Raw genomic sequence first — 13,411 nt, 5'->3', positions numbered from 1 at the left:
GGAAAAGTAATGTTTTAGACACCTATTATGTGCAGCAGACTTTTATACACATTATTGCATTTACTCCTCATAATGACCCTGTGAGATGTTTATCATTGACTCAGTTTATATATAATAGATGAGGAAACTGGGGGTTAGAGAGGTTTTGAGTCACTTGCCCAGGTTCACAGAGTAGTCTGCTTCCCCGGCAGTGACGGTAAAGCAGAGCCAAGTGACTGTGCTGTTGCTATTTTCCTACACCCAGGCAACTATTCTGGGGAGGTACGAGTGGACACAAGCTTCTAATAACTAGCCTTGGGATCTTAACAGTACTTGGAGTCCTAGTTATACTTACGAAATGCCATTCTCAGTGTTCTATTTAGATGAGGGATTTATAGACATTTAATTTCCAAATAATTTTTCTTTTTAGAAAAAGAAGACAATATCCAATAATCCATTAAGATATTTTTACCTTGCTATACAAGTAAGGATACTGAAGTGCAGATCAGTCTGCCCAAGGTCATATAAGAGGGACTAGAATCTTGCAAGATCATCTGATTTCAAGTCTAGTGCTCTTCCCACTAAATGATAATGCATTTCTTATGTCTCTCCTAACAGATGTCTCAAAGCTTCAGAAACAAATGCTTTAGATGGCAAAATCCTGAAAGAGTACCTATAGGATATATAAATGAACTCTCAGGTAAAGTAGCAAGCAGGGTAGATAGACAACCACCTAAAAGATTAGATTTCAAGGTTACTGGAAAAGCTTGGCTCAGTTTTTAAACTCCCTCCTTTTGTTTCCATGATATTATTTGTTTTTATGATACCACCCTTCTTATTTTTCTTTATAACACTTCACACTGTCACTAAATAACTTAGTTCTGTATATGTTTATGTCTGTTGCTTCTTCTACCTTATTAGAACCTAAGCTCCATGAGACCTGTCTTCTTCACACTGTATCCTGGCATATTGTAGGGATTCAATAAATACTTCTTGAGGAAATGGTTGAATGAATGAATGGTCTCTCTTTGACTACTCCTCTGCCTCCTTAAACAGAACCATAATTTTTTTTTTTCATTACTTCTCACACACTGTCTCAGCTCTCGTCAAGGAGGTATTCTCTCTGTCCACTTTTACCCATGTAGCAAACAGCTCCAGGTGATAAAGACAGTATTTATAACTCTTCTGAGTTAATATCCTCATGAGAATTAAAGTTTATCAAATTTCTTTGCAGACAAAAAAGGCTGTATTCAAAACCCTTAATGTCAGATGTGATTCCATAGTAGAAATTTTAGAATTAAAAAAATGTTAATATGTTGCATATATCAAATATTATGTAATATGCCCAGCAAGGTCTACAGTAGCAGCCCATAATCAAACATATAATTTTTCATCAAAACAATTGATTATTTATACCAAATAAAGTTGTGCTATCAAATGAGTTATGAAAAAATTGTTTGGTTATCTGCAATTCTGTATTTTAGAATGGCATATAAGAGACTGGATTTGTAGCATTAACTCAGGGGTTGTACAGAGAAAGTATAATACACTTAAAGCACATGGTGAGTGTATGGCTTGCAGGAAGTATTCAAATTATCAGGACAGTTACAGGTTCACAGGCATCTTCATTAAACAAGTATAGCTTCTGTGTGAATACATGCAATATATTCAACAATTCATGATATGTCAATAATTCAGGTGTTCCTCAATGATTTGATATTCTGACAGTATGAGATGCTACTGGATGCATGCTCTAAATTTTTCTATTGGCTAAGGATTTTTTTGCAGGGTCGGGGGCGCATCTTTTGTTATGATCTTCAGACCCACACCTAATCACATAGTAAGGGCACTGTACACACTTAATTATAGGTTTAGAATATTTGTAATATGGAAAAAACATAACATACATGCCTATAGTTTTATCCTCCCTTGCAGAAACAGATAAAAGAATAATGTGCTATCTCAGAAGAGAGTTCTTTTTCTCCACATAATATCATGTTCCTGCTTTTGGTATATACAGGCAAGTGAGAGAGAAGATGGACTGACAATCTTGCCTAATGCACATACTATTCAAGGTGATAATAGAGAATTTGGGAATACCCACCCTAAGTCCTGCTGCAGCTGCCCAAGTTAAGTAGTGGTCACCCTGTGGGTGAGCATCACAGAGCCCAATATTAGCTTTAGAAGGACTAACGCAGCCACTGGTGTAGACTGTAATACTGTCTTGAGATCCAGCAGCAAGAAAAGCAAGGTGTGATGTGGGTAGTAAGTCATTTCTTGAAACTTGTGCTTTTAACACAACCATTTAAAAAGCAACAAACTCAGGAGACATATAATGGAACAGAATATAATGCATGAATCCAGGTTCATTAAACTAATGCATTTTTTGAGAAACAAAATATGACAGAACATTTCATTATTGATGCACATATGAGAAAAAGTGTTATGCTGCTATTTAGAATGTGTCTTGTGTGTCGTGGAATTGAAATATTTCCAAATCATCAATAATTAAAATGATGAGAATCCATCATTTCACTGACATTTATTTCTACATGAAAAGATGGCCTATTTTAAATGTGCTCACACATATTCTTGTCAATCACAAGCTGTCACAGCAAATTATCTCATTTTGTAGATCACATGGCAGTTAGCAGAAATCTCTAGGTTTAAATTTAGATCTTAGGTGTAGTATCAAGAATACTCTTTATGGATTTTTTCTCTGTGACTACATCTTCACAATACAGAATATAAAAGATGTAAAATTCTATTCATAATACTCAGTTTCATTTCTGGTTAACAAAACTCAGGACTGAAATGAATCACTGTAAATGATAACTCTGAAAGCCAAAGAGTAAAATAGGATATATAGAAAAGAATGGAAATATAGAAGTAAAAAAAATTTAAACAATCTCAGAACTCTATACAGTGAAACTTGGACCTAACGAATTAGGTTCAAACTGTTTTTCCCCTCATCTTCTTTAAGACATTTAAGCAAGTGTGGGGCATGAACCATTTTTTATGCTAAGTTTGCATTGCCTATAGCTCCTAGCAGTTCAAAAGGAGCTGAACTCTTTAAATTCCAGGAATCTGATGCAAGAATTTTCATTGTGCTATCATGAAGCAGAAGATTCAGGAAACTGTGAATAAAGCCTAAAAGGTATGCTCATGAAACTGAAAACTTTAAAAATGCCCTTTGAAACAATCCATTAACTATATCTTCATAGTTTTAGAGGAATCGTTAATAAATTTCAGAATCTTCAAATGGCAGAATTACAAGACCTAATAAGACAGCTGATCTTCATCAATAATCTTCATAAAAATTCTTTCTGCTTTTCCCCCCACACAATTAATCTTTTTGTTTATGCATTCAACTTCAAATGTAAGAATTATTCTAACATTGCATTTCAACAGGGAGTGCTTCATGTCAGTCTTGACCCTGGCTTGACCTCTGTATGAAAGCTTTGTGTTTGGAGGTATGTGATGAATAGTTCTCTGGCTTTCTATTAAATCCAGTGCCACTGGTTGTCAACAGTGATGCTCAAAAAGGGTGGTAAAGCATTTAAAAAATCAGAGATGTTCTGCAGGTCTCTTTCTACCTTAGTAAATCTGGAATTAGTTCCAAGGCAATTTTCACTATCTATACTATTTTCCCAAAGAATAAGAATACAATGAAGTATGGAAATACAATTGCCAAAATATACATAGGTTTATTTGGCTTTTCTGTGCCAGAAATAGAGTAAATTTTCATTTGGAGGATCAAAGGATTTGGTTTAATTTTTTTTTCTTTAAAATTAGAGATGAAGGAATAATGACAACAAAGAAATTAGATTATAAGTCCCCTTTTTTATTATCTGTCTCTGATCTGGCCTAGGACTGGCACATAGGAGACTTTGAATCGATGTTTGCTGAATGAATGAAAAACACTATATTAAAATAATGACCATTTGCTGACTCTAATGCTTGTTTGTTCATTGTACATAAAATATTCATGTTCATCTGCAAAGATGCAACAGTAACACCAAATTCTGTCAGGTGTTTTCCCCTTATTTACCTTTAGAAAGTAGAATTTTCCAACTTCTGAGAATGTCTCCTTACTTAAATTTATCTACCACTTTCAAAGCTATTCATACATGTTTTATTTTTATGGTAAACTCATGACAAGTTGACATTATTATTGATAATCTATAACACTCATGCAAAAGAGCTCATTTTAGCCTGAAAAATGAACTTCGAAAAAGTACATGTGAATATGTAGGTGAGAATATGTAGGTGATATACATATATGTGAAATCTCCCCCACCCCTCTCAAGTTATATACACATATATGATAAATTACATATATATATATAATAAATTATTTGTGTTTATGTTCTTGTTCTGAAAGAAACCAATATCAGGCTTTAGGCTTATAGGCTTATCTGTGAGCTTAACTTACATGGATGGCTTTTTTCCCATTATACTTAAGTCTTTTTAATGGACATGTGATATGCTATTCTGTGTCCAAGCTCACCTACAATTTCTTTTCTCAAAAGACAAGGCACATCTGCCACCTGCTCTACTCCGTGTCCCAGCAACAACTGTCGAGCAGCATAAAGATTGATTATCAGTCAAAAACCATTGCACAACACCAGATTTTGGTGGGTTAAGCTTGCTGATCCAGCAAGAGATGGTGTGAAATTTTCAGGAGTGTGTGCCAACATTTTGGTGCTAAAAGAACAGCAGTGCATGTCACAGTGAAACACAGCCAAAGATGTGCAGACAAAGCAGAGAAGTTTTTTGTTCTAGACTTGGCTTTAAAAGGATAAAAGAGAAAACAAAAAAGTAGGAGGAAATTAGTTCGTACGTTTAAAAATCATCCACCAAGCTTTGTCATGTGTGTAACATTGTCATTTCAGGCATTCACCTCCAGATCTTTTAAGAAGCTTAGCTATAAATAATTTTTATATATCTCTTCTAAAATACCATGATCATAAGAAAGACAAGTATTTCTTATTAATAAGAATAACCAAGGGTCTTAAGGAAGTATTCATTACATATATATCTGAATATAAAAGTCACAGAAACATTTACCCACAAAGACTCATGCTTCTATACAAAGAGATGATTCATAAATACAAAATAAAAGCAGCCATATTTTAAGTAAAAAACAATTTTGAAAAATATCTGGGTCTACACTACTGCATAGCTTATTTTTAATGAGTATTGTAGCAACAAGTTTCTTTACAAGGACCAAATTACCTTGAACTTTTTATTGAATTCAAGAAATTATTTCTTGATGATCAAGTATTCTTAAAGAGATAGAAATTCTAGTATCATTTTATATAATAACATTAATAGAGGAAGAATTTTCATCACTTCCTCTGTAATGAACTCCAGAATTACTTTTCTTCTATTTATGCAATGACTGCCTAGACTTGCCTTTGGTTCACTGGCTTTATAGCAATTGCAGAGAAAAAAAGACTTCTAATAAGACAGAAAAAGCAGAGGGGAATACAGCAGTTAGATACACTGAATTTGTATGGCAAAGTTCTTATGTCATTTAAATGTGATTAGCATACATAGCACTTGATAACAGGCCCTGGGTATGACATACCTGGATAGTGGCATTTTTATTTCTCTCTTAAAATATATTCTTTCTCACTAAAAAAAGAATTTTTTTTTTCCTTAGAAAATCTCCACATTTCTGAAATGTTAGAAACAATGGACTTTCTTTTTCTACAAAGAGACCTTTGCTATAAAAGTATGTCTATACATATCACATTATAAATATATAATTTATATTACCATAAAACATATATTTTACATATATACATAAATTATATAAAAGACACACTGTGGCATTTATCTTATAAAAATTTTGTTAGGAAAATCACATGTATATAAGAATTATGTTCATTATTGGTCACATTTTCAAAATTATGTTAATACTATCTGAAAAAAGATCAAGAGTATAAATGAATAAATGATATTTGAAACTTTGAGCTATTTTCTGAGAGAGTAAGTCTAATGAATTATGTCTGTTGAGTGTCACAGAAACTAAACAGTAAATTCAATAATCTCTGATTTAATTTATTATATTTTCACCATTTAACCTCCTGCAGGCTCCCTAATGTCTATTCAGATCTATATTAAATTAAGCACCAATGCTAATGAAGGGCAATAAACGTGGCTGTCAGTGGATTTTTCTTTCATTAAGCACATTATCCTCTTACTGAGCTGTAAATGCGTAAACATTAGTTTTGTTAAACCATGCAAAAAAGACAGGATGAAAATCATTTTTTAATTGCACCCCTTAAGCAATTTACTGTGTGTGGAAATACAAGTTTGTTTTTTTTTTTCATTTTTACCTTTAATTTTTTTGAATGGATCTAAAAAGGGCTCTCCCGTTGAAACATAAACGTCTGCTTTGCGGGGTATGTCTTCAGGTTCGAGGGCTTCAGTGCCGTCTGCCAAGAACACTCGTCGTGCGGCCATGTTCAGATTCAGTTTTTCTGTGCACTCCTCCAGCAACTAACAGAAAACAAGAGGCAAGGGAGAGCTGCTGAGGACAGGAAAGTAACACATTTCCACCAAGCAAGAAGGTGCAGTGATCCAAACAGAAACTCACTGAGCCACTTGCCAAGTTAAGTAACTCAGAAACTCCAGCAATGTGGTTATTTTGTAGCAGTTGAAAATATACAAATAGGTTCATCGCAATAAGGAGAATAGCTGATTCTCAAATTCTAGTCCTTGAATGTTCCATCATTCTAATAAGTCTATAAGATATAGTCATTGTATTTGTTTAATTAGATATACTACTTATATATTGATTAAAAAATGAATGGAATGTCTGTGAAATCTATGTATATATATATAAGCTACCTAGACATTCAGATAACTACAAAGAAAATTTTAAACAATAAATGTCATCTTTCTCACTTTCTATATATAAAGAGAATAAGGGAAGAAATAAAGCACTGAAAACTTTTGGATACTAGTTACCAAGGTGATGGTTGGTACAGTAACTTTGGCAAAGACTGTTCTAGATCCATTTTTGTAAGCTGTTACTCTAATCAGTCTGGGTTGAAGTTTGTGTCTTCGAGACAATCTGCGCCAATTCTGGTCCCACTTAAATTTTGAAGAGAACTCTGCAACTCTAAAGAAAAAAAACACACAATAATTGGTGCATGTTAATTAGTAAGCATTTTTATGTAAATATTATCCTGGACATTTTCAACACATATAAGCACTAATGATTGTTCCTAAGTATTCCTCAAAAAAAATTTTTAATAGAATAAGATTGTCTATATATACTTAAATATTTTTAAAAATTTAATACATGATAAGTTTGCCAAAACTGTTCATGTAAAATATGTATCTCAGAATAAATTGTTTTATTTCTAAAACATCACAGCATTCACTTTTTAAAATTATATATGCTATATTCTAAGAGAAAGCATAAAATAGCAATACAGTCTTAACATCATGAAATAGAAAACAGCTAAGAATTTTCCTAAACTTTTCATTTTTATTAAAGTTCTTTGATTTCTTTTTAAAAGATTTGAAATTCAAATACATCATACTAAAGTTTTTATTCTGAAGTCACTTTTATTGCTTTCATTTCAAATTGCTTGGGGGCAGTAAGAGAAGATTTCTAAGTTTGCTTTCAGTCAAAACTAGTTTCAATCCTTATTTTTTTCCCAGAAAAAGTACATGGTAAATGACTAACATGTTCTACTTTTACCTGAGTTCTCTAACTTTTCCTGTTAATTCCTAATGCCACGTTTGCATAGTAAACATTTTAAAGTAAACATTTTAACTTTAAACTTAAAACCACTGTATATCCACCTATTTGAATATATAAAAATAATGTGAGTGTAAATACCTTAGTTTGATTTTTATTTTTATCAACATTTTCTTCTATCCATAAACTCTTAGGTTAACAGATTATAAGAATCCTGATGTGAAAATGTATACACAAAATGCTATTATAATACGTTCAATTTCAATTTGATTTTATTTCAAATACTGTTTAAATATTAAAAGTATGCATTTCTATTTTTAAGTAATTATCTATAAACCAAGATACTCATGGTCTTAGCCTGACTCTGCTTCAACTAGTTTCATATTATCCAGGCTCACGTGTATCTCATTTTTTTCCACAAATATAATTAGCAACATTCTATTCAGGTGCTTTCAAAGTAAAAAGAAAAGCAGAAACAAAACCCTAGAGATGTGTTACATTTTAATGTTTGAAACAGTCAACTGAATCATTATAAACTCTGCTCAAAGGAAAGAACAGAGAGCCACTTTGATTACCTCAGTTGACCCACTGGAGCGCTGACAGGTCTGTTTCTCTTGGATGCCAATATAAAACAAGAATTGTTTTTACTGTTTGATTTGTAGCTATCTGGGTCTGATATTTCATCCTGGCTATGATCTGATGCTGTTTGATGTGTGGAGCAATCTTGAAGTCCTGACCCTTCTGATACTGCCGCAGAATGCGAAAGTCTGTTGGGGCCAAACTGAGGCTGCAAATAATCTTCAGTAGTTTTAATAACTGCTTTTGCCTGGGATGACATAAACTCCCTGAAAGAAACAATGCAAGGAAGAATACAGTGAATTGATGTGTAATCACTTGTTAACAGCTAACACATAAAACTGGTTGTGTGCTATGTGCGAGACAAAAAACTACACACTTAGCCAGTATTTTACTTAACCTTTACTATATCCCTGGGAAGTGAGTGACATTTTTATCCCCACTTTACAGATTAAAAAAGTTATGTCTCAGAGTAATTAACTTGCCCAGGCTCACATAATCTGTAGTTGTAGCTCACATAATCTAGGAAAGAACTTGAACTTGAGATGTCCTAAAATAAAACACACATTCATAAACATTAAACTTAATTATTTAAACTAAAGAAGAAAAAGTGTGTAGTGCTTGAATCAGTGTTGAGTAACATTTTAAAATTCTTACATTCATTCATTAAACACTAGCACTCTGCTAAATATTAAGAAATTATAAAAATTAGAGATGTGGCTCCTACTCTCAAGAGAACTTGCAAACTATCCCCTAATAAAGAGAGAATATATGTCAAATAAACTGCTTAGAACTCTGGGTGTATATTAACTTTAAGTGCAGAAAGAATTCCCTGAAGGCAAACTTTTGTGGGTTGGAGTAAAGTTGGTAGACTTTACAGCAGACCTGGACATAGGTGACTAACTCATACTGGTTTGCTCAGGACTGTCCTGGCTTTGGCCTTTTAGCCACACATTTTGAAAACTCCCTTAGTCTCAGTCAAATTGGGACAGTCAGTTACCCTACCCGGTATTTAAGCTTTAGAGACTTCTCTTTAACAGTTAGGAGCAAACAGAATTAAACTAGCTTACTGCTGATTCACTCAGATTTTATGATTGTCTTCTTAAAAGTTTAGAATTGACTTTTGTGGAAGACATAAAAATACAGCTATGTCTTACCTCTGAAAGATCTTAGAGTAGACACCAACATTCCCTTAGGTGAACCTGTTTTGACCACATTCTTTAAGGCTTCAGGTCATCAGGATGACAGAACTGAACATCTTTCCCCTTTTTCTTAGATCACAGGCCCCAGTATTTAGACCAGACACAACCCACCTTCATCCTCAGCATCGTCGACTATTGCATCAGAGACAGCAACAAAATAGAAAGTAAGTACTTAACTTACTCTCTTGTGGTTTCTTAATTTAGGTTTCATTTTTGATTGATTTAGCTTACTTTTTAAGTAAATTTAATCGATATTGCACTTATTTCAGCTGGCTAAATCAGATCATATATGCTATTACTTTATGTTTTTAATGCACAATTTTTGAATGACTAGAGCTCATCAACTTATTTCCAAATTGCTATAATTCTGAAGTACAGTTTAGATCTGAGATGGGGAGGGGGTGGTGATCAACATATTATACTCACTCCTTACCAAGTTCTTCCCATACTTTTAACTGCATTTTGTTTACCATTTCAGCAAACAAAGGTAATCTTAAAATATAGTCTCTAGCTGCGCGGGCACAGGAGGGCTGAGAGGAGCTACTCCACGTTCAAGGTCAGGAGGGGCAGCCGTGAGAAGACACCCCTTGTCCAAGGTAAGGAGCAGCGGCTGCGCTTTGCTGGAGCAGCCATGAAGAGATACCCCACGTCCAACATAAGAGAAACCCAAGTAAGACAGTAGGTGTTGCGAGAGGGCATCAGAGGGCAGACACACTAAAACCATAATCACAGGAAACCAGCCAATCTGATCACAGGACTACAGTCTTGTTTAACTCAATAAAACTAAGCCAGGCCATGTGGGGCCACCCAAGATGGTCGGGTCATGGTGGAAGGTCTGACAGAATATGATCCACAGGAGAAGGGAATGGCAAACCACTTCAGTATTCTTGCCTTGAGAACCCCATGAACAGTATGAGAAGGCAAAATGATAGGATACTGAAAGAGGAACTCCCCAAGTCAGTAGGTGCCCAATATGCTACTGGAGATCAGTGGAAAAATAACTCCAGAAAGAATGAAGGGATGGAGCCAAAGCAAAAATACCCAGTTGTGGATGGGACTGGTGACAGAAGCAAGGTCCGATGCTATAAAGAGCAATATTGCATAGGAACCTGGAATGTTAGGTTCATGAATCAAGGCAAATTGGAAGTGGTCAAATAGGAGATGGCAAGAGTGAATATTGACATTCTAGGAATCAGCGAACTAAAATGGACTGGAATGGGTGAATTTAACTCAGATGACCATTATATCTATTACTGTGGGCAGGAATCCCTTAGAAGAAATGGAGTAGCCATCATGGTCAACAAAAGAGTCTGAAATGCAGTACTTGGATGCAATCTCAAAAACGACAGAATGATCTCTGTTCATTTCCAAGGCAAACCATTCAATATCATGGTAATCCAAGCCTATGCCCCAACCAGTAACGTTGAAGAAGCTGACGTTGAATGGTTCTATGAAGACCTACAAGACCTTTTGAACTAACACCCAAGAAAGATGTCCTTTTCATTACTGGGGACTGGAATGCAAAAGTAGGAAGTCAAGAAACACCTGGAGTAACAGGCAAATCTGGCCTCGGAGTATGGAATGAAGCAGCGCAAAGGCTAATAGAGTTTTGCCAAGAGAACGTCCTGGTCATAGGAAACACCTGCTTCCAACAACACAAGAGAACACTCTACACATGGACATCACCAGATGGTCAACACCGAAATCAGATTGATTATATTCTTTGCAGCCGAAGACGGAGAAGCTCTATACAGTCAGCAAAAACAAGACTGGGAGCTGAGAGTGGTTCAGATCATGAACTCCTTATTGCCAAATTCAGACTTAAACTGAAGAAAGTAGGGCTAAGCACTAGACCATTCAGGTATGACCTAAATCAAATTCCTTATGACTATACAGTGGAAGTGAGAAATAGATTTAAGGGACTAGATCTGATAGACAGCCTGATGAACTACGGACGGAGGTTCATGACATTGTACAGGAGACAGGGATTAAGACCATCCCCATGGAAAAGAAATGCAAAAAAGCAAAATGGTTGTCTGAGGAGGCCTTACAAATAGCTGTGAAACAAAGAGAAGCGAAAAGCAAAGGAGAAAAGGAAAGATATTCCCATTTGAATGCAGAGTTCCAAAGAACAGCCAGGAGAGATAAGAAAGCCTTCCTCAGAGATCAATGCAAAGAAATAGAGAAAAACAACAGAATGGAAAAGATTAGAGATCTCTTCAAGAAAATTAGGGATACCAAGGGAAAATGAAAGTGAAAGTGAAGTCGCTCAGTCTTGTCCGACTCTTTGTAACCCCATGGACTGTAGCCCACCAGGCTTCTCCATTCATGGGATTCTCCAGGCAAGAATACTGGAGTGGGTTGCCAGTTCCTTCTCCAGGGGATCATCCCGACCCAGGAATCGAACCCAGGTCTCCCACATTGCAGGCAGACGCTTTAACCTCTGAGCCACCAGGGAAGCCCAAGGGAACATTTCATGCAAAAATGGGCTTAATAAAGGACAGAAATGATAGGGACCTAACAGAAGCAGAAGATATTAAGAAGAGGTGGCAAGAATACACAGAAGAACTGTACAAAAAAGATCTTCACGACCCAGATAATCACAATGGTTTGATCACTTGCCTAGAGCCAGACATCCTGGAATGTGAAGTCAAGTGGGCCTTAGAAAGCATCACTACAAACAAAGCTAGTGGATGTGATGGAATTCCAGTTGAGCTATTTCAAATCCTGAAAGATGATGCTGTGAAAGTGCTGCACTCAATATGCTAGCAAATTTGGAAAACTCAGCAGGGGCCGCAGGACAGGAAAAGGTCAGTTTTCATTCCAGTCCCTAAGAAAGGCAATCTGAAAGAATGCTCAAGCTACCGCACAACTGCACTCATCTCACACACTAGTAAGGTAATGCTCAAAATTCTCCAAGCCAGGCTTCAGCAATACATGAACCGAGAACTTCCAGATGTTCAAGCTGGTTTTAGAAAAGGCAGAGGAACCAGAGATCAAATTGCCAATATCCGCTGGATCATTGAAAAAGCAAGAGAGTTCCAGAAAAACATCTATTTCTGCTTTATTGACTATGCCAAAGCCTTTGACTGTGTGGATCACAATAAACTGCGGAACATTCTGAAGGAGATGGGAATACCAGACAACCTGACCTGCCTCGAGATACCTGTATGCAGGTCAGGAAGCAACAGTTAGAACTGGAGATGGAACAACAGACTGGTTCCAAATAGGAAAAGGAGTACATCAAGGCTGTATGTTGTCACCCTGTTTATTTAACTTATATGCAGAGTACATCATGAGAAACACTGGGCTGGAAGAAGCACAAGCTGGAATCAAAATTGCCAGGAGAAATATCAATAACCTCAGATATGCAGATGACACCACCCTTATGGCAGAAAGTGAAGAGGAACTAAAAAGCCTCTGGATGAAAGTGAAAGAGGAGAATGAAAAAGTTGGCTTAAAGCTTAACATTCAGAAAACTAAGATCATGGAATCTGGTCCCATCACCTCATGGGAGATAGATGGGGAGACAGTGGAAACAGTGTCAGACTTTATTTTCTGGGGCTCCAAAATCACTGCAGATGGTGACTGCAGTCATGAAATTAAAAGACGCTTACTCCTTGGAAGGAAAGTCATGACCAACCTAGATAGCATATTAAAAAGCAGAGACATTAATTTGCCAACAAAGGTCTGTCTGGTCAAGGCTATGGTTTTTCCAGTGGTCATGTAAGGATGCGAGAGTTGGACTGTGAAGAAAGCTGAGCACCGAAAAATTGATGCTTTTGAACTATGGTGTTGGAGAAGACTCTTGAGAGACCCTTGGACTGCAAGGAGATCCAACCAGTCCGTCCTGAAGGAGATCAGTCCTGGGTGTTCATTGGAAGGACTGATGTTGGAAGCTGAAACTCCAACACTTTGGCCACCTCATGCG

The 13,411-nt window shown here is 35.9% G+C and overlaps 1 protein-coding gene across 1 annotated transcript in view; it reads right to left on the bottom strand.

Moving 5' to 3' along the window:
• The window catches only part of LOC110136540 (doublecortin domain-containing protein 1), a 279,881-nt gene that overhangs the window by 225,594 nt on the left and 40,876 nt on the right, over nt 1-13,411 (bottom strand). Inside the window, exons 2-4 of the mRNA XM_070473220.1 lie at nt 8,278-8,547; nt 6,961-7,114; nt 6,327-6,489 (exon numbers count right to left, since the gene is read on the bottom strand). Coding sequence (XP_070329321.1) covers nt 6,327-6,489; nt 6,961-7,114; nt 8,278-8,547 — 587 coding nt within the window. The remainder of the gene's footprint in view (nt 1-6,326; nt 6,490-6,960; nt 7,115-8,277; nt 8,548-13,411) is intronic.

This window comes from Odocoileus virginianus, chromosome 10 (assembly GCF_023699985.2).
Source record: "Odocoileus virginianus isolate 20LAN1187 ecotype Illinois chromosome 10, Ovbor_1.2, whole genome shotgun sequence".
Taxonomy (NCBI): Eukaryota; Metazoa; Chordata; class Mammalia; order Artiodactyla; family Cervidae; genus Odocoileus; species Odocoileus virginianus.
The sequence above is the reverse complement of the archived record's forward strand: the minus strand, read 5'-3'. Positions and strand labels throughout refer to the sequence as shown.